This window comes from Hyposmocoma kahamanoa, unplaced genomic scaffold, assembly GCF_003589595.1.
Source record: "Hyposmocoma kahamanoa isolate Upper Pololo Valley unplaced genomic scaffold, ASM358959v1 181, whole genome shotgun sequence".
Taxonomy (NCBI): Eukaryota; Metazoa; Arthropoda; class Insecta; order Lepidoptera; family Cosmopterigidae; genus Hyposmocoma; species Hyposmocoma kahamanoa.
The window spans coordinates 1,387,346-1,413,640 of NW_020653712.1; the positions used below are offsets into that span (position 1 = coordinate 1,387,346).

At 37.9% G+C, this 26,295-nt stretch overlaps 1 protein-coding gene across 1 annotated transcript; it reads right to left on the bottom strand.

Moving 5' to 3' along the window:
- Positions 1-3,877: 3,877 nt before the first annotated feature.
- Positions 3,878-24,501, bottom strand: LOC113226085. The gene is made up of 10 exons (XM_026458603.1): positions 24,495-24,501; positions 24,136-24,198; positions 22,843-22,908; positions 20,058-20,195; positions 17,216-17,287; positions 15,524-15,628; positions 9,578-9,693; positions 8,119-8,300; positions 5,536-5,719; positions 3,878-4,114 (listed from the first exon to the last, which is right to left on the bottom strand). The coding sequence occupies exons 2-10, from the start codon at positions 24,178-24,180 to the stop codon at positions 3,979-3,981; spliced, it is 1,044 nt and encodes a 347-aa protein (XP_026314388.1). The 5' UTR covers positions 24,181-24,198; positions 24,495-24,501; the 3' UTR covers positions 3,878-3,978.
- Between the last annotated feature and the right edge of the window lie 1,794 nt (positions 24,502-26,295).

Genomic DNA, 26,295 nt, shown 5'->3' on the forward strand with positions numbered 1-26,295 from the left:
CACACACACACACACACACACACACACACACACACACACACACACACTTCGATATCATATAAATCTATGCACGTCACATGCTGTACATTAAAGTATTTTGTTGAAATGTATTTTACAACGAAAATATTTGAAATGCAAATTACAAAACACATTTTTAGGGAGTAATTCAAATACAAATACAAAATACGTATAAGTAATTCAAATACTGCCTAGTTCTGCCTGTAGCACATAACTTAGACCCGAAGATACTTATTTACTTTGATAATTATGATAATAATTGTCTGATAATTATCCGGTATATATCCAATAATCATCCTTGCTGATTCATAGTCTTGTCTCTTTAATTTTTGCCTAAAACATCTAATGAGACAACTATATAACAAAATTTTATTGTATGTCAGGATGTGGTGAAACCACAACCATGGTATTCAATTATTTTTTGTGAAATTACTCTACTAGTTTGTTAAAATTATTAATACAAAGATCGAATACTTAGAAAAAATTCCTTCGATCTGGCAGGATTCGATTCGATGTCTCCTCTCATCTTTGTATTAATAATTACAACAAACTATATAACTATTAAATGCACGAAGAAAAATCTTTTGGAAAATGATTTAACTTTTTTGAAATTGACATTTGATGCGTTATAAACACATAGCACGTTATGCTAGCGGTAGCATTTTGATGTTGCAATTAATTTAATAAGTATGAAGTTAAGGTCAGGTGGGGTAAGAGAAACACAGCGGGAAGAGGGACTAAAATCCATAATACCTAAAGTAATACGTTTAGCATATAGCGTCTCTCAGTCGATGAAACAGACTAACAAATTAGTTTTAACGGTTGTAAAGAGATGTCGCTACGATGTTCCAAATTTGAGAGAGAGAGAAAAAAAAATTGACAGTTGTGTAGTCTGAAAACACGAGATGGGCGCGTAATTTTTTTCTTTGCGAGATCTTGGTGAAAATATTGCTGGAGATTATTTTTATAGAAAAACACGTAGAGAAAACGGTAAGTTTTACTTTTTATTAGTTATTTCAGACCAAAAACAACAAATTATAAGAGTTTCATTGGAATAAAAATTCTAACCGCCAAAAACATTGTTGAGGTAAGAGGGTCTAGTATATAGGCACTAAAATAAGTCACTATTTATATTTTAGATTACGTCAGTAATTTAAGAACAAACACAAAAATGACTCATTGCACGTTAGCTACGTGGCCACACTGCTTCTGTACCAAATTTCATTTAGTGAAACGGTTTTCAAAGTAGAGTGGTTATAGTGACTAGAGAAGAATAAATTTCTTTAGAAGTATAAATTTATTTTTAGACCAAACATTGTTTTTCTATTATGACGATGTTTAAAAGGTACTTAAGTTACTTAATGTTGATTTGTGAACGAGTGGTTAAAATGTGCCTTTATTATGCTTTGTACCAAAAAAATTATAACAGGTTCACGGACTTTAACTTGTATGTTCCTCTTGCTCCAAAATTAATTTTTAATTTTTGTTTTTTGATAACTATACGTAATTTCAATGGTTTTAAGGTCAAATTCGATTGAAATAGTTTTACTTAGGACTTAACTACGGATATATTTAAATATATATTATATTTATATGAACTACGATGACAGTTCCTCTTACCCCATTTTTTGGGGGAAGAGAAACGTTAGCACCCTGAACGTTTTTGTCAGATACATCGTAAGTATTAATTATAGCGGAGCGATTGTTTTTTTGATTGATATCGAAATTCGTATAAGACATTATTTATTCTTCCTAGAGCTCATAACATTTGTCTCGAAATAAAGTATGTTCCTCTTACCCCATCTGACCTTAAATTTATCGAGATAATTATCATAATAATTATAATTGTCATGACAATTATCAATGATAATTATTACGCTATAATACATACATCAAAAGTGTCTAGGGATCAAGTACGTTTAAGAGTATTGCTGCAATTAGGGTTAATTATATTAACTTTTTTGTATCGCTATTGATACTTTTTAGTGAGTTTTAACATTTAAATAAGGAATATTGTTTAAAATTCGATAATAAGAAGAAAATCGATTGTCAATGTGGTTTTGTATAAAAATGAGTTATAGCGTTTTGACAAAATCATTACAATATCTGCATCGGAACCGAAACAATTTACATTATTATGGAGAGACGACATCATTTAACCCGAGAAGTGATGATGCGAGCCGTCGGAATGTTGGAAGCTGGTTCCAGGCAACGTGCTGTGGCTTTCACTCTTAACACTACACAGAGCGTCATAAGTCGCCTCTGGACGCGCTATCGCATGACGGGCAGCGTGGCCGAGCGACATGGAGGACGATCTCGCATCACGACTCGCAGACAGGACCGGTATATCCAAAATACTGCTCGACGGAATCGTACCATGACCGCCATGATGTTGGTTACGAGGCTCCACAGCTCCTCAGGCTTGCTAATAAGCGATCAAACAATCCGAAATCGTTTACGTGAAGTTGGTCTGCGATCCCGAAGGCCGCTCAGAGTTCCACCTATTGCACCCTGCAATCGCAGGACCCGTTTACGATGGGCTCGCGAACACAGAAACTGGGAGGAAGAAGACTGGCGCTATGTGTGCTTTTCGGATGAATCCCGCTTCGGTATGAGACCGGATACAAGACGTACTCGAGTTTGGAGAACATCTGGACGTCATGAACGTTTGAGATATTGTCAGGAAGTTCATCCATATGGTGGGGGAACAATAATGATATGGGCCGGTATTTGGATCGGCGGAAGAACCGATCTCATTTGGATCAGGGGTAACCTCAATGCTCAAGTTTACGCAGAGAGGATTGTTTCAGATGTTATCATCCCGTTGCGAGGCCAGTTGGGTGATTCATTTCAACTAATGCATGACAACACACGTCCACACACGGCTAGAGTCGTAACACGCATTCTTGCCGAAGCTCGTATCAACGTTCTGCCGTGGCCTGCTCAATCGCCAGACCTCAATCCAATTGAGCACGCATGGGATATGCTTCAAAGAAGAGCTGTGCCGAGTATGCATACCGTACATACTCTACAACAATATTTTGACTTGTTACAAAACACATGGGCGGCCATTCCTCAAAGTGATTTTGATGAACTCATCTTAAGCATGCCAAATCGCTGTAATTGTGTGATTCTGTAAATGTGATGATGGTGGAAATACAGATTATTAATTTTCTTATCTTTACAATAAAAATGAGCAAAATCATCATTTTTGCCATTTTTTTGTCATTTAATTGACGCCGTTAATTTGAGTTTTTTTCCACAATTTGCAAAAACATCAATTTTAGTTTATTTTAATTAAATATAGGGGTAAGCGGTTAAATAAAACATAAGCATTAAAGTAAGAAGTCGTCCTGGAAGACTGGATTTGGTAAATATTGCTTAAATAATTTTTATTTCAAAAATATTCACTTGATCCCTAGACACTTTTGATGTGTGTATTTTGATAATTATTAATCCTGTTTGTAGCTATAAAATAGTACTGCCACAATTTATAAGTTTACTTATGCAATCTTTTTCAATAAAAGCAGTGGTTGAAGTCAGGCTGTATTTTTTTTTATAATACAAATAGTGCGCCTGGTGGTAAGCGACACGCCTGTTCATAACAGTTGCTGTGCCACTAAGTGCTTTAAATCGCAAATATTTACGTTGACAAGTCCCATGTGCCTGCAATTTCACGCGCAATCTTACCTTTCATAGCCGGAACCTAGCAATGTTCACATTACTGCTTGTCGGCAGAAATAGGTAAGGTAGCGGTACTCTAAATAGTATATTATGATGATGACGTAGGAAATTTCTATCGTTATTACATTTCTAACGTTAGAAAACTACAATGGTTGTTTGGCGCGTCAAAGAAAAGCTTAAAAGTATATATAATTTATTTCTCCAGACACAGTATAACATGAAAATGATACTGTAGTTTCTCTTTAGATAGTAAAAATCTCCAGTAATACTGTTGTACTATTCAGATCTCAAACATCGGTCTGAGCATCGCTTGAGGCAGTCGGGATCGTTGCGACAGTGCGCGCGGCAGCTCGCCTGGCAGCGGGTCACGGTGCGTACGTTCGTGTGGGGTAGTCGTTCGTCGAACATCAGGCTAAAAAGCAAAAGAAAGTCTGAACGTAAATTATTGATTTAAAAAAAAAAAAATTTAACGATGTTTAAACATTGTGATGCAACATCAACACTGCCAGGAAATCGGTCACAAGCGACATAAAACAAGAATACGATGGAATCCACAATGTATTTTTCTTGTTTTCTATTGTTGGTGTACGTACATTGTAATTTCTACCGTAACCTGACTGGATTTCATATTTACTTGAGGTTTTTATATTAATGGAAATATAACTATTGTTTTTTGGATCTAAGTAAATCCGAGGAAAAAGCGTTTGAATAATGCTTTATTATTTAATCTAAGCAATCAGGGTTCAGAATGAATTTTACTTCTTGTTATCATAATAATGTCCACGGTCAATTTGTGACACGCGGACTGTAATTAAAATTAATCTCGCCTTTTTCCCATTAAGATAGGTAAAAGCTACGAGACATGTAGATTATATGATAATAATCTCAACTAAAGAAATAAAATCGATACCTCCTACGTAAGTCTACAACGAGCCACAAAGTAACATTTTTTGCATTTTAACTTAAATATCCTTTTTTATGTATATTAAGAAAAGATCGAAGATGAAGAAGACTTCTTTTTTGAGTTCGCTCACATTGACGATTAAAACTTCTTCATAAATAAAATCGAATGTTATAAAAAATCGAACCGGAAACACATTTGGACATCACTAATTGATTAGAATTCGAGCTGTCAAAAGTTAAATAAATAGTTGGACGGAGTATAGTCAGTATAATTTTATTTAGGTATATTTATTTATACATTTATGTATGTAGGTACAATATATCGGAAGTTATATATAATTCAATTAATTTTATTTGTAAATTGGCACAATACCACTCCCTCTCCGATTAGTTTTCCTCCACCTCAAAGATTGTCTGGAAGAGATCGCTCAAAGCGATAGGACTATATATATATACATATGTATGTATGCAGTTCTCGAGCCCACTGGCATCTGGTGCAGTGACGATAATAGGTCTGACAGTATGATTGTCGGTCCATGGAAACTAGGGAGGCAACTAGTGTGAGACGCAATCTGTGTGGACACTGTAGCCCCCTCCTTGTTCTTGCAAGTGTGGGCGGCGCAGGCTCTGGCCACAGCAGCCGAGAACCGCAAAACGCTCAAATACGCCAACCTTGCCCGTTACAGCTTTGTGCCTTTTGCGGTTGAAACCCTGGGTCCCTAGGGGCCACAGGCAAAAATTCTAGAGAACGAGCTGTCGTCTCGTAGAAGCCTCCGGTGGCCACAAGACTAGCAGCTATTTCCGCCTAAAAATAAGTTTAGCAATTCAAAGGGGAAACGTTGCTAGCCTTCTGAGCTGTTATAAGTAATTTAGATATGTGTAATACCAAATAAGTAATGCAATCTATCTCTTATTAATGTAAGGGTTCACCTGTCAATAAAAGGTACAGATGTACAGGTAGCGGCGTCGCAGTGCAGCACCGGCGGGGCCACGGCGGCCATTAACGAGTTGTCCTCACCAACGACGTATGGTATATGGTCAATGTACACGTTGTCGAATAAACACATTCTCTTCATGTATTCTTCGGAGTGCGTAAACATCGTCGGAGGTATACCTGGGGAGTTATTTATTTCGACATAATAATAGGTAGTCTATATATAATAATAACGCACACACTCAACATAGCACCGTACTAGGGAAACACTGTGTCGCGGGTGCCATGGACACACACATAGACAACCACAAATTACACCCCAACTCACGAGAGAAATAAATGTACCGACCCGGGAATCGAAACTGGGACCTCTGCGTGACAGTCCAGCATGATACGGTCACGGAGGCCGTTAATATATTTTATGTATAGTATTGACTAACAATTATATGGACGTCGGGTCCGCGCTAAAAAGTGTCTGAACTTATAGGGCGTTAAAATCGTATACAGAGCGTCATTCACGCTTGCCACGCTAGCCATCCTTGACTACAATGGCAGCGGTGAATCTTCGATTGGCGAGAAGATGGCACAGTCTTGTTTATTGAAGTTTAGTTCCAAGGTGATCAGTAGCACAAAATAGATAACACAGAGGCATTGACTTACAATTATACGGACGTCGGGTCCGCGCTAAAAAGTGTCCGAACTTATAGGGCGTTAAAATCGTATAGGTACAGAGCGTCATTCACGCTTTAGTCTTCGTTTGTTCGACTGACAGCGAAGCAAGCAAAATTAGACAGTACTGCGATGACATTACAATTTAAATTCAACGTTTTAGCTTTTTCATATTCCTTTACATGTCACTACGTTTATATAGGTTGACTTGGGACATTTTTTTCGTGGTTTTTGTATTAGACCCATCGTCCATTTATTTGTAAGTCAATGTGTATAGTCCAAATTTTAAATAGTCATGTAGTTGTTGTCAAAAGTTTTGCCAAAAATGTCTGAATTCTGAAAGTTACGACATTCTAATGATCATTAATTGCGTTATTGCCTTTTTTGTTATTATTTGGACAGTTGGTCTACTCTAGTATCGAGATAATTTTTTATTCATACACATTTTATCAAGAATAGACGAATATGATTGTCCATATTGTATTAAAATTAAAAACTTTAAAATATGTCTCCTTTTTTGTATTTTTCATAAACATAGTTCTAAATACAATGTATGTATCTACGAACTTACAAAAATTGACAATTCAAATGAACTTGCGTTCAGTAATTGGATGAATAATGGGTCGAGGATGATTCAAATGAAACAAGTTCGGTTATTCATTTCATAAGCGTGACCAATATTCAGTCGATAGTCGATAGAATATTTATCGACTGCAATCACTAGCTACTCGCAAGCGAGCAACATTTGCATAATGAACTGTCATTTTACGCTGCCTTCAAAAAAGACAATCCATATCCCTTTCGGACCGGCTACGAAACTACTTGGAATTTCTCCGAAAAAAAAACTTGTATCTACCTGAACTTGACCTGTAGATGACGAATCTGAGGTCAATTTTCCATTTTCCGGCCTCCTTCTTGGAAATTTTTTTTGCAAGCTAGATAGTTATAAGCGTGATGTTTTTGACTTAATCACATTAAATATTTAATGTATTATTGCGTTTAGGTATTAAAAAACAGTATTCCAAACGAAAAAGCGTAAATCAGATACTCACTATCCAAAAAGGTGAGTCCCGTAAAATCGGTTCGAATTGATGTGTTGATACTCGCAAGGCGACGATGCACTAATTTTAAATGCAAGGTAAAAAGTTCGTCTAATGCGCAATCGTGTGACGAAGGCCTCGTTCAGATAGGTAGAAGAGTTTCCTTTGGAAAATTATTCTTATACACCAATCAATCGTGTATGGCCAGGTTCGAAAGGGATACGGTATTTGCAATTAAGTTTTCAAACGTTCAAAATGTAATGCATCTTCTTGTGTTGCATTCAAATTGGTTCACAAATGTCGCAGTTATCGCGTAACTTACACGCAAAAAAGTCGAATTGAGAACCTATTTCTTTTTTAAGTCGGTACGCGGCTAAGTGACAAAATATTTTTTTTTTAAGACATCATGAAAAAAACCATAACCCAGTTTTAGAAAATTGAAATTGTTTAATGATATTTTAGTGATGCGTCGTTTGGGTAGGTTCCGATAAAAAAAAAAAAAAAAAAAGGAAAAAAAGAAAAAAAGGTTCCGATAAGTCGAACACGTTAACTAATTTTAGCTGTTTTTAAAAGAGATTTTTGTGCTTTATTTTTTCTCTTTAAAACGGATATTTGACCATTTGTCACTTAGCCACGTTTTAGTTAATGGACGGCAGAAATATTCGATACAATATTTATGCTCAGGTCACACAGAGGCGGATGCGGAAGCGTTCAGGACGTCAGCTGCGTGTTTTAATGGGGCAGGGTTCATATAAACTCGTATATTACAAAAAATTCCGCGCTTGAAACGCTTCTGCGGCCCCCTCTGTGTGGCCAGAGCATTATAGTGCTTTGGTCTCAGTGTCCCACAGCAGTAGAACGTGTACTCACCTACAGCGAAATAACGCGTATTACAAGTGTGCTCTTGAATGAGGTCTGAGCGATTATTGAACCATCCGATCAACCACTTTAAGTCCTCGAACTTGGTGATCTCGTCGTTGATTACTTTTCGAGTGAGTCGGAGATACTCCACGTCCGCTTCTACTACTGATTCGTCCCTATCGTCCGGGTAGCTGTCCAAATATATTTACATTTTTAATCCTTTACGTATAAAAAATCAACATAGCCTCGCACTAAGGAAACACTGTGGCGCGGGTGCCATGGACACACACATAGACAACTACAAATTACACCCAAACTCACGAGAGAAATAAATGTAGGCCATACAAATTGTTACGGACGGCCGTACGCGTCTGGCCGGTCAGAGCTAGAATTGAGAGGTAAATGGATAATTCAGGAGCTCTGATTGGCCGAGCAGCGTAGAGACCCATTGATAGGACCGGTACGGTGTGGGAGACACCTTACCGGTATAAGTATAAGCGAATATTGGTTTTTGCGTTCTTTCTCTTTTGATTAGATTCATTCCTATTCTTGCTCTCTTAGGAGTAAGAAGTGTTCATGATTGTAAGTCAGATCGACATAAGCCTTTTATATGAATATACAGTCCACTTCACAAGATTTAGGAGTTTCATTTGAGAAAGGATATCAAAGGCGGTTACCCGACATATTAAGGATCGGCGCCGTTATTATACACAAATTATTTCTCTCGGCTCGGGAATCAAATCTGGGACCTCAGCGTGGCAGTCCGGCATGGTAACCGTTCGGCCACGGAGGTAGTTTAATGATACCTTTGTGAATAATAATAATAGACATATACATATAATAATAAGAAGTCGTGCGTCTGGTGGTAAGCTACACGCCTGTCCATAACAGTTGCAGTACCACTCAGAGCTTTAAACCGCAAAGATCTGAGGGGCACTGAGACATACATTGACAAGTCCCATGTGCCTGTAATTTCATCAGCACCCTTACACTTCAAAACCGGAACACAGTAACGCTGACATTACTGTTTGGCGGCCGAAATAGGTAAGGTGGCAGAATTAGGTAAGGTGGCAGAATTAGGTGGTGGTCTACGATTGGTAATCTTAGGCCTGCAGACGGCCATCTTCCTGATGAATCAAATGCTTTTAGATAAGCCACTATTGTAGAAAGTCATCGATTTGTGAACCTATTTCGATGATTCTTTTTTTGTTGGAAAGAGAGTACTTTAGTAAGCTGGATAAGATGGATTCATCTCCTACTTTTGCTACCCTTAGAGATGGAATATTTTAAAAAAGAAAATGAAACCGAATTCAAAATATCTGATGTGACGTCTACACAATTTTTTACAGGGACAGCTCAATAAAACCATGTTTGGTGTTAACGTGCTCATGCGACACATCCGTTCACACCGATATCTCGCGTCGTAACCTCTCCCTTATTTGAAGTCGGCTAACAAGACAAAACTTACTTCCGATACTGCATCTTCAGGATGGCTTCTGCCATATGAATTCTGAAGATGACTCCTGGCCTTAAATGCGCTTGGTACAAGTCCTTCGGTATTTCCGTGTAGGTTGAGTCGTAGGTCTGAAAATAGGTTTTTGAGGCGTATTTACAAGGCCTTTCATCATAGCATGAACCCATATCTCAACAGGACTGAATCTTTATACTACATATCGTAATAGCCTGGAAATAGTTTTTATATTATGTAAATGGCCGTGGATATCAATTAATACATCTTTAATATGAAATATAAGAAGTCGGTTTTTTGTCCTTGTAATATTATAGGAAATAAAACTATTATTCCGGATTTAAAACGCGTATATTTGTTTTTTCAAACAAACCGACGTTTCGGGCCCTTTACAAAATCCCAAACAGACATAAGACTGCAGTACTAATTAATATGTTTTAGTTTATTCTAATTTGTATTAATAATTAATAATAAATTGAACTTAATAAAAATTCATTCAATAAAATAATTTGTAAAACTTAATATAGCGTAAATTGGAATGTTTTCTTTGTAAAATTAAAAATAAGGTATTTAATTAATAACTATTTTAACTATAGTGAAAAAATAGGGTGGTTTGCATCAATATTAGACATAACTGGTTGAAGACTGTACCACCTCAGTCAATCGTGACCATGGGACCTGTAAAGGGCCCGAAACGTCGGTTTGTTTGAAAAAACAAATATACGCGATTTAAATCCGGAAAAATAGTTTCATTTCCTATGTGTAACAATCGCGAAAACCTAAGAACTCGACTTGTAATATTATTTAAATATTGATCATAAGCTAATTAACGTATTCAATAATTAATAAATGACATTTATGAGCAATTTTTGCACATTTTCTGACGCGTTTAAGTAGTGAATAGGCAGGTTTGCATATCTATAGAAGATAGGTCTAATAATACGTCTATAGTGATTCCAAGACTGGATCGACTAAGACTTTGTAACAATGGGGCACTAAAGGTATGGTCCCATACAAAAAAATGCACATTTTATTTTTTTCCTACTAAACTATTACATTTATCGCCAAATGGGATATGACAATATTTAATTAGGACAATACATGGCGTTGAGTGTTACAAACTAATTTATAAATTAATGCTTCCTAATATGGGTAGATGGAGCTAATCTTAAACAATATAAAAGAATAGCCAGCACTATCCAATAAAATCCATCCAGAAATAGAGACGAAATGTCATTTAATTTGTTTGAAAATTATTCTGCCATATCATAACGTGACAACTGCGCTCCGATTGGCCAGCCTGAATTCGAAACAATTGACGGGTGTCGTCAATTGTTATAATTCAAATCGATCTGTTTAACTTGTGCTTTGCTATAATGGACGAAGATTGAAAATTTTCATATTTAATTACCGATGAAATGTGATTCTGTTTGTTTTGTAATTAGATGCTTTGCTGATTTTCCCACACCACCGAATAGAACAGCACGGCATTGTTAGAGATATTATCTTTATTACAATAAATACAGAATATTTTTGGAATATACGGAGACGTACACACAGGTCACTTGTTGGCGCTGTACTATTTCAGCTTTCTAATTTGTGATTTCAGTGCAAACGAGAGTTGATATTTAAAAGTGATAAAAGGCCCATTTGCCTGATAAGTTGCCAGGGATGGATGGCCTTTATTTCATCTCTATTTCTGGTTATTTAATCGGTGATTAAAATCGTGTAGTAAGTGCTATCTAGTAGCTTTGTTTTGTTAGAGTAGGTAGCTTTGAAAAATTGCAGCTTGGCTTTTTTCATTGTATTTTATTTGCCCAACGGTATTTTTAAATAGTTTCGCAACTGTGTTTTATGCAATCGCTGCATAATGAGGTTTCTTAGAGCCGATTACTGTGCTTAAACAATAGATACGCGATTTTAAGATCTAACTATGGAATGATTGCATATAATACTTTTTCTACGAGTTAAAATAATGAAACAACCAATGTTGGTACGACAGCAAATTCAAAGGCCTCTCCACACTCGTGCGCGAATCACGCGTAAAATCACGGCGTGAATCGCGGTGCGGATTGTGGCAAGGATTGCCACAGTTCCACACTCGCAGAGGTTCGTGACTGGTTCACAGTATAGTTCGCGCGCTTGACGAAGATGGACGCCGAAGTTGCTGTTGCTGCTGCGGGACTGTCTTGCACTTTGGCGATTCACAATTATGTTTTTACGAAGAAAAGAAGTTAATGTCAGTTGTTGTTCATTTGTCCAATCCATTTCCATTTTAAGCACGTTCAAATCGTCAGTAATAAAAATACAAACTCAACCGCTCACGGCACTTACTTAACCGCGAACCCTTTGGTCGCGGGACAAAATACCGACTACAAACGGGAACGTCCCGCCAACGCGGCACGAAACTGCGAAGAATTTGCGAATGGGATCTACACTCATGCTTCGCGGGTAGTTCGCGGCGTGAAACGCGTGCGAGTGTGGAGAGGTCACATGTATACCGCTTATTAATATATATTTTAACCAATCAGCAGTCAGGTAGTAGAGCGCTTGAGTGGCGTCATATTTATTTGATATTTTACATTGTTTTTAAATAGTTCTTTTTTGCTAATGGCCTTTGTACTTGGTTATTTAACATTTGGAGATGTTAATTAATAAAACAATTTGAATTTTAATAATTTCACAAATATAGTACAGTGCTTCTATTTTCTCAATGTCGCTCGGCAATCATCGGATTTCCGAATACTCACGAATATTAATGTTCATGCCATTGACATACAAATAAATGGACGACGGGTCTAATACAAAAACCACGAAAAAATGTCCCAAGTCAACCTATTTAAACGTAGTGACATGTAATGGAATATGAAAAAGCTAAAATGTTGAATTTAAATTGTAATGTCATCGCAGTACTGTCTAACTTTGCTTGCTTCGCTGTCAGTCGAACAAACGAAGACTAAAACGTGAATGACGCTCTGTATAAGATTTTAACGCCCTATAAGTTCGGACACTTTTTAGCGCGGACCCGACGTCCATATAATTGTAAGTCAATGGTTCATGCCCATTAATTATTAGATTTAAAATCTATAATAATTTCAATTTTGAACAACCTACTTTATTGTAGTTTTGTTTTGATTTCCGTAAACTATATAGAGCTGTAAAACTATTTCCCTATTTTTAATAAGATTTACTCCATATCAATAAGTAAGTTAACAAAAGTATAAAGTAAATAAAATGTGCTTCTTTTATGTAACAAAAAATGAATATTTTCCCGGTTATTAATCATTTCAATTCAGTCCGTATCTGATTGCATTTCTTCATCAGACATAGCTATGTTAGTAGTTTGCCATCGATGGAATAATCACTTTCCGTGCTGCTCGAACAGGTATTTATTATAAAATTTTAAATGATAAACATGATAATAATAATAATTGTAATAACTAAAAATGTAATAGCAACTCTATATACTTCCAAGTCGTCTGGTCTGTACCAAAGGCAAAGGGCAAGTGAATAAACCCCGACGACAGCCGAAACACGAAGCTGAAGTTAAAAGTTGAAGAGAAAATGGAAGCACTGTAACGTTATTTTGTTCAGGAATACAGTGACCGCCCCGTTACACGACGCGAAAGTTGTCGCGCGGCCGCCCGGTTGCCACGCTTTCAGGTATATTAATGGCGAACGTAAATTGTATTTACTAGGCAACAACATCTAAATTTCTCTGAATAATAAAACCGTGCGGTTGCTATTCGGCGGCCGCGCGGTCGCCGCGTAGACCAAAGACAGCCAACCTCGCCCGCGCGTCTGGGAGCTATTTAGCTTTTACGTTTTAACTTCAATGAGCAATTTAAGTTAAAAAGTAAAAGTTAAATACGAGAGGTGCTCCAAAAGTAATGATAATCGGCCATTTGTAGAGCACATAAAAATATAAAAAAAATTGTTTTTGCTCCCTCACATACCCAGCCCGTTACACCAAGTACCAAGTACCAATACCCACGAGTTCAGCATAAAAAAATCATACAAATAGGCTACGATTACCAGGAGGTACATTCATTTGAATAGGAACAGTTGGAAAGTAAACATCAAAATGGAGAAAAACGAAATCAGAGCTGTCATCAAGTACCTCTGTTTGAAAAAAATGTCTACCAAAGACATACACAACGATCTAGTGGAAACATTGGGAATTGGAAACATTCCTCCATATTCTACAGTTGCGCGTTGGCAAAGGAGTTCAAGCTGGGTAGAACATCCATAGAAGATGAACGTCGCGAAGGACGTTTTGACGTTTGGACGTTTGAAGGACGTCAAAAAAGTTGAAGATGTCGTATTGGCAGATCGAAGAGTGACCATAAGGCATGTAGTTGAGGTCACAGGGTTCTCATATGGCAGTGTTCAAAGAATCTTTTCAAACGAACTGCCTAAGAAAATGATCTGCGCGTTGGGTGCCAAGAATGTTAACAGATGAACATAAGAAAAAACGAGTCGCCATTTCGAGGGCGAATCTCGACAAGTTCCAGACGGATCAGGACAGTTTTTTGTCGTTTTGAGCCTCCTCTCCGACGCTGAAGAAATTCAAGGTGTCAAGTTCGGCAGGAAAGGTTATGACGTCCGTTTTTGGGACGCTGAAGGAGTTATAATGGTGGAATACTTGGAAAAAGGAGCCACTATTGGCTCTTACTACGCAAACCAAATAAGAAGATTGCGGGAGGTCATAAAATAAAAAAGACGAGGCAAACTCCGAGCTGGAGTTTTATTTCACCAAGACGACGCACCGGCTCATAAAGCCGCCGTCGCGATGGCTGCTATTCAAGAAACGGGATTCGAATTGCTCGAACACCCACCCTATTCGCCAGACTTGGCTCTCAGTGACTTTTACCTCTTTCTTCGGTTCAAGGAACACCTCTGAGGCAAAAAAATTGACGACGATAGCGAGGTGATGACTGCTGTAGAGGTGTTTTTGGATAGTCAAGACAAAGAATTTTTTTCAAAGGGAATTATGGGCTTAGAAAAAAGATGGGACTAAATGTATTGACTTGCTAGGAGACTATCTAGAGAAATAATTTTTTTTTAGTTAAAATAAGGATATTTATTTCATATTGATTATCATTAATTTTGGATCACCCCTCGTAAATAGAGCGTACTTTGCCATGACAATTAGACGCACGCGGTTTCCGCGCTGCAGCAGCACGGCGGCCACGCGACTGTCACTTTTCATACAATTTCTAGAAGCGCTGCAACCGCGCGACAGCCGCGCTGCAGTCACGCTCGCTTGCAGTCACGGTTAGTGAGGTGTATATGTTAATTTTTCAAATTAACCACGACAGACGAAAATCGAATTGAAGAATTTATAGAGAATGTAAAATAACACCCTGCAATATGGGATAGCAGTTCCGCCAGTTGTTCCAATCGACTGGATAAAAAAAGGCATGGGAAAATTAATGTCTAAAATTTGTTGACAATTTTGAAACTGAAACTACAACTGAAAAAAACATAGCAGGTGAGTCATTTTTAACACCTATATGTGAAGTGTGTGCCCCAAAAACTAGGTAAAAGTAATGTTTCTTCGTCAGAATCCATCGCGTAACTGAGTCGAAAGATAAAATATCACTAAATATTTCGTCAGTCGCGCGGTCGACAGCGTCTAATTTGAACGCGCCCTAAATGCGCCCCGACGCGTTTATGGAGACTCTTTTAATTAGCAAAAATACGACGTTCTTTTTCTGGAACTCGTTCTCATGTTCTGTGTACAGAACTGTAACGAAATTTTTCAGTTTATTAGCGAGTACCACAGACAAAACAATTTTGGTTCAGAACTAAAAAGAACGCCTTTGTGATATGGTTTGTGAAATTGTGATTGACAGATTGAAGCACAGGAGTAGAAAAACAGGTCAGTGTATGACGATGTAAGTTAGCTCTTAATAATGTTTTCGACTTTCCAAATATACTCACCGTAACAGGTGGTTGGTATGTGTCGGAGACCCCCGTTCGTTTCTTGTTCTTTTTCTTCCCCCCACGTGCGACCGGCACGTCTGTTGTGCCTTTTGTGCCGGTGCCCTGAAATATTTCAAAATTTAAATTGTGCACAAAATGTCTAAAAAAACCTTAGAATAATATCGCATAGAAACCTAGTCCGCACACGCTAAGTGAGGCAAATTGAATCGCGCCAAAAGGGCCTACACGAGCGGGCGGGCCTTCAGTGCTCAAGGTCAACTTGCACCGCGAACAGCTCAAGAATTTTAGCTAAAAATGACGAAATGTGCGGTAAATGAGTGTAAAAATACGTCAGACAAACATAAAATAGATACTAACATCACATTCCACAAGGAAGTTACGCGTTTCAACTTGTATTTTCATATAAATATTCACTAAAACCGAAAATTAACCTACTACTAAAACTAGCCTACATGAATTTGATTTTTGCCTCACTTGTGACAGTTCGTTTGATATGAAACTATCATTCTACGCGTTATTATTCTAAGGTTTTCACACCGTATAGTAAATCAGTCTGTGTCATCAATTTTACTATATATTTTATCAAATTGATTGATTCAACAATTTCACTGTTATGCGAAATCAACCAAAGCGATTTGAGCTTGTATGAACTCTCAAGTCGAATTTTTGCTCGACAAGTTTGGAACCAGTCCGTCATCTTTAATTATTGAGATTTTGCAGCGGTGACTTGACGGAAACCGCCGCTAAATGTCATGATTAAGAACCTCGGATTCCTATTTTAAAATTGCAATGGCTGTTAAATAGCAGCTCGATGGTTTACTATTGATAAGCCTCTTACTTTTAGCAAAATACCGAACGTACAAAATCCTGTCATTTTTTATTTTATTTACTACATGTTGCTTACAGTCAACCCAAACGCAATAATAGGATTTAAAGCTAAATGATCAAACAATATTAAATAAATTACAAAAATGAATAAAATATGAAACTTTATAAAATTATAAATACAATACCATAAACAATAAATTATTACAGATTAACACCAATGAAAAAATAGATAAAATCCATTTGTTATTACATTTTAAACTAACATATTACTTAATACTGCTGTCTCCGGCAAGGACTCCAGATAGCGTCCTTAAGAAAACATGAATTTTGATCCTGAGCATGCAAAAAGGTCCAACGAGGAGTCTAAGTTAAGCAACTGCTTTAGATACTTAAGTGCTCGGGGCATAGGGGCCATCTCACTCACTCTACATCGTGTGATAGATACTGCAAATAACCTCATTCTATGAAGTCGCACCAGATTAGTTTTGTTATTTCTTTTGACAGAAGCTCCGAAAGTGTTCATCCAAGGTAGTACTGCCACCTTACTTATTTCTGCCGCCAAGCTGTGATGTCAGCATTACTGCGTTCCAGTTTTGAAGCGTAATGGTGCTGGTGAAAACACAAGCACATGGGACTTGTCAACTTATATCTCAGGGTTACGGGCCATAGTGCCCCTCAGATCTTTGCGATTTAAAGCTCTGAGTGGCACTGCAACTGTTATAGACAGGCGTGTAGCTTACAGGCGCACGACTTGTTCGTCCCGTCACTTGATATTATATTAAAAAAACATCGACACACAACTACTGATATGATTTAAAATTAGCACATTTGGAGCCCTTTTTACCTACACCTTCTACTTACGTCGCTATCATCAGGCTGTGGTGTGCTGAATCTTGAGCGGTTACGTCGTTTCCCGGTGCGTCCGCGCCGTCTCTTTGTAATCAAACGTCAAAATATTATAGCAGCATTATTTAAGGGTACGTCTGGTTGCCAAAGGCATGCGAGCTGCACACGTGCATCACATATATTAACATGTATTTAACTGCATCGCACATGCAGCGCGTTCGCCAGATCTATACGCACCCTAAGGACGCCTCCAAATTACGCGCTTGTGTAAAAGAAGTGCTGCAGTGGCCCGATTGTGGTGCTGCCATTAAGCTTCTAAATCGACCCCTCCTACGTAAAGTATCGTATGTTGAAATTAACAAGTTTACAGGGGAGTGTTTTAAAGTTTTCAATTCACTGAAATGAAGACTCATTTCAGTTTTCTTTTTAATATAAATTGTGGTTGTTCATCTAACCGACGAATCTGGGATTTTATAATACTCTATGTGAGAACGAGCTTTACCTACCGAATAAAACTGAGAAATGCTAAAGTCACGTGTTATGTTTAACTTTAAAACGCTCCCCTGTAAACTTGGCAATTTCGACATACGATACTTTACGTAGGAGGGGTTGAAATATTGTATGAAAATTAGTAACGGCTGTAACGCCACTGCTTCGCTTCTTTATGCGTCTAATGTGAAGGCTTCCAAAGAAAATGTAAATAAATATTAAATAACGCGCACACACTCATAGCCCTGCACTAGGAGGACCACGAATCGCAGGTGCCATGGACACACACACAGACGACAGGCGTGTCGCTTACCAGCAGGCGCACAACTTGTTTGTCCTGTCACTTAGTATTATGAAAAAAGTACTGCCACCTGCTGCCACTGTCTTCAAGCAAACATGAGCATTATTGCGTAAAGGTGTTGAAGGACAGGGGGGCTGGTGAAATTACTGGCACCTGGGATTTGTCAATATATGTCTCAGGATGGTGGGGGTAGCGGTAGTGTCCCTCAGATATTTGTGATTTAAAGCTATGTGTGGCACTGCAGCAGTTATGAACAGGGGAGTCGCTTACCACCGGGCGCACGACTTCTTCGTCCTGTAGCTTGGTATCACGAAATAAAAAAAAGAATCGAAGAGTCGGTTCAAAAAGAAACAAAAGATAAATTTCGACAATAATTTATTCCTTTTACTCCTCAACGTCCTTGGGTTCAGTAATGGAATCCACAAAAACAATCGAGTTACACTCTGCCGCATCGCACTGCAGCATCGGCGGCACTTCAATTGGCGTTACAGAATATTCATCACCAATCACGTAAGGGTTTCCATCAATCCACAACGCGTCAAACAAACAATATATGTGCACTTTGATTGTCATATAGCTTATAAACTTATAAATTCTGCCTCCACACTCCCCTAAATGCTCCTTAATGCTCTTATCAGTTTTGTACATAAGCAGTAAGTTGTGGAACTTCGTTATTTCATCCATGACCACCTTTTTTATGAGATTAGTGTAAATGATATCGGCTTCGATGTGTTTTTCAGGGTCGTCGTACACGCGTTGCTTTATTTTCAGAATGGCGTCTGACATCCGAACTCGGAAGATGACGCCGGGGTTCATAGACTCGGGTAGGATCCCTGGGCGGCGGGTGGTGGTGGAGAATTCTAGAATTCTATCCTTGACCGGTTCAGGATACACGTAGTGATGTGGGCGTTCGCGGATTTTCGGTCCGGACAGCGTGTTGAATCGTCTCGTTTCTTCCTGTTGCAGAAAATAATCTTGTAAGTCTTTCTTATGGGCGATGGCATTCCCTTTCGCTGTCTTAGGTGGTTGGGTTTTTAACAAACTTTCCAGCTCAGTTATTCTTAATCGGACATGTGATCGATATGATCAACATTCTGGTCTACTGATGTTGTTTTTGGGCAAACTACGCAGTCCATTAGCCAAAGATTATACACATCATACCGGTTACGAGATAAATATCAAATGGAAAAGAAAACAGGTTTATTAAAAAAAAAAATGTAAAACTTCACGTGCGTAATTTAAAAAAAATTAAAACTAACTAAGCGTAAATTAGAAAGAAAAATCTATTACTTTTTTAACGCACACACTCAAAGCCCCGCACTAGGGAACACTGTGTCGCACAACCACAAATTACACCCAAACTCACTAGAGAAAAACATGTAGGCCATACAAATACTTCTCCTGGCCGGGGAATCGAACCCGGGACCTCTACGTGACAGACCAGCTGGGCCACCGTTCGGCCACGAAGGCAGTTGCAAGTGTTGTACATACAAGTGCTTTACCAGCTTCCTAACAAGAAAGCTAGGTAAAAAATGAAATGTATAATATTTCAGAAACCTTATAAATAAGTTATAATTATTAATACAAAGACAGAACAAAAAAAATCATACTATCCGGCTGGTTTCAAACCAGCGCCTTCACTCCTCTTTGGAGCGAACTAACAGACGTCGCCAATTTTTTTACGTGATTATTGCAGATTTTTGTTTTTGGTTTTTAACGACTTTTTTGTGTGAGTTTAGCCTAAAGGGTACCTGCGTCCACCTTGCGGACGCTGACGCTGCACTGTTGTCAAGTACCCGAGTTCCTTACATTTAATATGAGCGTTTATTTATCATTATTAATCATGTCACGATGGATTTTATAATGGTTTTAAGACAAAACCGAAAATCGCGAAAAACCTTCCATAGCTGAAAACCGACTTCCAAAATGTACAGCTACTTGGTTTTTTCGGTTAACCGAGTAACTGGTTTGCATGCCCTACCTACGACCCTCTGGCTGAGCGGCGGTAGGGCAAAGCTTGGTTACCACAGCTGTACCCATTCTTAGTCTGAAAAAATAACATCGCACCTTGGGACTTCTTTTCAGTCTGTTGTGATCTCTAGCATCATCTTCTTGGTACTGGGTAAGATAATCGTCGAATTTGGAGAAGTCAAATGGAGCCCAATTTTCGTCTGTAGACGGAGGATTGTTGGTCAGAGGATCCTCCTGGAAAAAGTTGCAACTATAAGCTATTTTTAGGATTTTGCATTGGGGTAATGCTGCCGATATTAATAGAATCATTGTAATGCAAAAACGTGTGGTTAGGGCAATTCACAATGTGGGGGTCGGTTCAGAACCTTACGATAACTTAATTGTCGACCGATTCGATTAGATATAGTACGATTTCTTTTAATTTCTATTCACAACACCCGAATCGAGCGTCAAACTGTCGTATTCGAAATTGAACAGAAATGACGTCACACCCGTACGATTACTCGAACTTCTCGACCGGCAAAGGCTACAAACGTTATTCAGAACACAATTATCGAATGAAAATTACCAAACGCAGTATTGTTTACAAAGCAAGAATGTAATATGGAAATATCTTATTCTTTTAAATAAAGTCTGGATTTTGTTCAATTTTATTAATTTATTTTAATGCATTCCTAAATTTCAGGCCTTTAAGGCATTGACTTACAAATAAATGGACGACGGGTCTAATACAAAAACCACGAAAAAAATGTCTTAAGTCAACCTATTCGAAATTTAAATTGTAATGTCATCGCAGTATCGCGCTGTCAGTAGAACAAATGAAGACTAAAGCGGAGTTTGGCGCTCTGTATACGATTTTAGCGCCTTACAAGTGCGGACACTTTTTAGCGCGGACTCGACGTCCATATAATTGTAAGTCAATGCTTTAAGGTCTCAAAAATGTATATAAAACGATTTTAATTTTTCTTATAATCTATTTCACCAACTAACTCCGTAAACGCTGTTGGATAACGATATCGTATCCGAATCTGGGAGTCTACTCTCGATCTCCGTCCAACATCCGTCCGAAACAATTACTGTCAAATAAGTAATATTCGACAAAATTAAAAGACAAGTATCCAGTACGAAGCTTCATTCGCATCACGCGTCTTTTCATTTAGTCAAGTATTGCTTATTTGGCAGTAATTGTTTCGGACGCATGTCGGACGGAAATCGAGAGTATTCTGAAAGCTCGGAAAGCGCCCTTCGATTCGAGAACGATATCCCATCGAACGATTCGGTTAAAATATCGAGTTCTGAATTGGGGTCCAAGGCCCCAGAGTGTCTTTAACAGATAAGTTTAAAGAGATTGACATTCTCATACTAGCATCTAATTAATGTTAAGAAGAATTGTAATTTTATTATTTTATGAGAAATAGTGACAGATTTAACATAATACGAGGAATAAAAATTTACTGGCTATTCTTGACAGTGGTGTTCAGGAAGTCACATAAATTTATTTGAGTGGCAATGTGTATTTGTTTCTTCAAACAAACCAACGTTTCGGTCATGGGACCTGGAAAGGGCCCGAAACGTTGGTTTGTTTGAAAAAACAAATATGCGCGAATTAGACCCGAAAAAATTGTTTCATTTCTTAAATGTAGAAAGTGTCACTGCTGTGAATTTGATGTCACTTTTATGGATGGCCTTTTTGACAAAATGTAATCAAATCAAAAATATCTAAAAGAAGTTTTAGCTTAAATTTTTATTGAATTGATATTCAATAATTATTTTGTGAAATTGCCCCACTAGTTTCTTATAATTATTAATGCAAAGACCGAACACTTAGGAAAAAATCCTTTGATCCGGCCGAATTCGAACCGAACGTCTCCTAGTAAACCGTGAGAGACGCTATGCCACTTAGTTGGCACGGCGTGGCATGGCATGCCACGAACCGAATCAGCGGACCTTACGGATTTTTTCTATGCGCTTGTTGTCGGATCTTTGTATTTAGATTTCAACGACTTTGTAGCCGTAGCACCATCTATGAGAAATCTGTGAAAGTATGTCGTCACCCAGTTAGATACCTTTTATTTATTTATTTATATGCATTTCACATATAGTCTTAAGTGTTATATATAGTACACAAACTTAGAACTATGGTAGGAACTACATGTGAGACCCTGTAAGGGCGTAGCAAAATACACTTATGACATAATACATATTTTAACCATAATAATATAAATTAGAGTTTTATCGTATAACATTCATAAAATTTTCCCCTACACAATTGTTAACTTTGTTTAAGTCTTTTAATATTCATAATTTTAGAGTAATAACAATTTTATCGAACAGTGTTGTCGTCAATATTAATATAATAATAATTCAGATAACAGAATATAAAAGCTAATATCACTATTGATACGGAAAAATAGTTTCATTTCCTATGAAATGAAACTATTTTTCCGGATTTAAATCGCGTATATTTGTTTTTTCAAACAAACCGACGTTTCGGGCCCTTTACAGGTCCCTGCCAATATCAACTTCTTATCTTAATCTTATATCTCTGCCTATTTATCAAAATTCAATTTATTTTTTGTATTTTAAACTCTAAATTGTAAATTTTAAATTGTAACAGCCTTTACAGCTACCAGCCCTGGCTAGAGATGTCGCTATTAATTGTAACTTCTATTTTTATTGAATTAATATTAAATTATTTTTTGTGAAATTACTCCATTAGTTTGTTATAATATAAGATTGAATACTTAGAAAAAAATCTTTCGATCCGGCCGGATTCGAACCGACGTCTAGTAAACCGTGCCAGACGCTATGCCAACTAAGGCACGGAACGAAAGTTTTCACTTTTATTAATTGCTCATTTGTTTCTAGAGCACTTTCTCACCTTAATATGAGCCATCTTTTTTGGTGACATCAGGTTCACTGGCTGATCGTAAATATCATCTTTCGCCTGGAAATTTAAGCGAATTGTAGGTTTATTTTTACATTTAATAAAAGCATAAGTTGGTCAGTAAAACTTTATTTTTGTTTTATAAAATCAAGTGACGGAACGAACAAGTGGAGCGCATTCACACATCACTTAATAATAGTTACTTAATCACTCACTTCAACTCATAAAAAAATCCAAAATATACTACGCTGTAATAGCCTATTAAATCTGACTAATGACACCAGGCGTTCACTATGAAGGAAAAGGAACCTAAACACGCGCCCAGAGAGGCAAAAATAACTATGCCCGCCGTGTGCAGTCGCGCGGATCCGAATGCCCATAAATGAAAGACTTGTATGAGCGCTTGTACCGACGTCGGTACGCTCATCGGTAGGCACTTATAGTGACGGAGCCCTGGCCTAGTGCTAAACGACACGCCTATCCATGGCAGTTGCAGTGCCACTCAGAGCTTTAAATCGCAAAGATCTGAAGAGCACTGCCACTGCGCCTGTCACCCTGGTCGTGACGACAGATAGTCGTGTAGTTTAAAGTGTCGTGTCTTGTATATTTAAATGAAGTTATTCACACAGAACAATACGATTAACTGTCATTCACGACTTTTTTGACTTTACGACGACAGACTGTCGTAACAATGTAAAGAGCTAGAACGTCATTCGTCCGACGATAAATAAAAACGTGACGACAGATGGTTATCTATCGCAGCTTCAAACTATTCTGTCGTGCAAACGACAAGGCGGTTGCCGTGAACCGGTAAATTGTCGTCACGATCTAGTGGGAACAGCTAGACACGACAGTCGTACAACGATAAAATAAACGTCCACGACATAGTCACGACGGATAGTCGTGATATGGGAACAGGCTTGACGCGACAGTCGTCCAGCGATAAGTAAAAAGCGTTACGATATATTGGGAACGCGCTCTCTCTGTGTTTTGGTTTTGAAGAGGATGGGTGCTAGTGAAATTACAGGCACATGGGTCCCTTGTCTACTTATGTCTCAGGGTGCGCAGTGGCAGTGCCCCTCAGATCTTTGCGATCTAAAGCTTTGAGTGGCACTGCAACCTGTTATATGCAGGCGTGTAGCTCGCCACCAGACACACGACTTGTTCGCTCCGTCACTTGATATTATAAAAAAATCGTAAAAAAATCCTACGCGACACAGACGTCCCACCGCTGTGCACAGTAGACCATAAAGAAGAGCCTTCTTTATGGTCTTAGTAGGTACTTACATGCGGGTAGTTCACGAAACTGGCTTCTGGTTTACTGTGCAACATACGAGCCAGTGACAGCAGCTGAAACGCAATCATCATCAATAATCTGTCTAGTACCGGTTTCCTTTAATGAGATGGTTAAGTTTTTACGTGCATACAAAATGTACTGTGTTTGGGTAAACGTACTGTGATGCGACAGATGATACCAGTCTCCTTAAACTTTTCTCTGAGAGAAACTCGAGAACCTAAACGGTATTATATAATAATAATAATTTTTGATAACATGATTGTTTGATAATGTGTTCAATAATATATACAATAAAACTTAAAAAAACTTTTTAATAATAATAAACAGTAACAATATTTTTATCGATTACCTGCGAGACAGGCTTTGCCTAGTGCAGGAATCGTAGGAAATTCTCTGTACGCGATATACGCTACAATTGAGTTGTGTTACCTGGTTCTTTGTCGTAACTAAATTGTAATGTGCCTGCACAAGTTCATTTGTAAAATAAATTATTTTGTATTTTTTTTTTGTACACAGAACGAATCGCTCGTTTTTGCAACATAAATATGGTTTGTAACTACTTTCCTTATTCTGATTTGTGATTACTCGAGAATCTCTTGTTTTTATAGCAGGGTAAAAAGTTTACTCACCAACATCCACTGAAGTAAGTACCACATTGTGAACACGCTCGTCAGTCGCTTGCTGTAAAGCGACTGTAACGCCTTTGATACAATTTACTTTATTGCCCGAATATTTTATTGGTTAGATAATTGGATTTCTTATTTTACGATTTTATTTATATTCCAATTACGGTAATTGAGTCAATATCCTATAGGCAGAATAGCAGAATAAGCAAGCTGATGTGGCAGTGGGATGGCAATATTAGAAATTAGCAATGCCAGAGGTATAGCTGTAACGTTTAAAAACACTTTTATGTAATAAAAGTCTCCTTTAGGTGCGGTCTGTGTTTAGTACAGCGGTCCCGGTGACGCAATAAATATGATGTTTACGGCCAGGTATGTGGTGAAAGCTATTCAGTCTATAACAAGTGGCAAGTCTCCCGGGTACGACGGGCTTAGTATTGAACACTTACGGCACACCCCGGACACTCCATACAACCGTCGAAAGTTATTTATCTACTATTGCTACATATAGCAAGGCGCTATCTGCACACGCGCAAATGTGTGCGTGAAGTGGCAGGGTTGCCCATTACTTTCACGAGTCTGTTATCTATAATTCTATTAATAGAATCCTAATAATTACATACGTTCATTACGTATTTATATCGATAAAATATTATATTTTTCATTAATTCACTAACTAGAATAATATTGACGATTTATTTAAAAAATATATTAAAATCACTTAAATTTTGGACGGGTACATTTAAATAGGGTGACCAAAATATTTAAAATTTGTGTCCAAGTTTATCATTACCAAAAACAAATTGAAAATTCGAGAACCCTTGTCTAACTCATGAATTAATGGCGTCTTATTATATTGATATAATAAATCTAAAGAAAACAATAACCGAATGAGCCTTTGACATTAGTTTTTTTGTCCCGTTTAGGTGATTATAAACAGTCGTATACAGCACAATTCACGACCATATTGTAAATAGTAACGTAAAATGATGTTATATTACAATTTTTATAATTAACGTACAAATTTCTTAATTAATAAATGAAAAATGTATTCAAATATCAAAGCCGTCTTAGCGCAAATGGCTCACCGACAGCCTTATTGTCGTTCAGTCAATGTGATCGTCAACGTGCGGGGCGTGGTGCGGTATCCAAAGCTAGGGAGGGGCGGAGAGTGTCCGTTCTTGTTACTTTTTAGTGCTCTGCTTGCGGCACGGCGGTCCACATATATCGCGAGTGCTTGCACTTCTTTATAACCTTTGTATTAGTTACTCATTCCTGCCCAGGACCTCATGAAGACAGTGTTAGTACCAGTCATAAAAAATAAAACTGGAAATTCATCTGACATAGGGAACTACAGAACTATCTCCCTGGCGACTACAGTGGCTAAGCTGCTTGACAGCCTGCTTAACACACCATTTCGGATTTCGACCTAACTTATCAACGGAGAGCGCTTATTTTGTCATTACGGACTTTCCGTAAGAAATGCTTTAATTGGTTATTGTCCAGGCAAACATTGGCGGTAGGCAT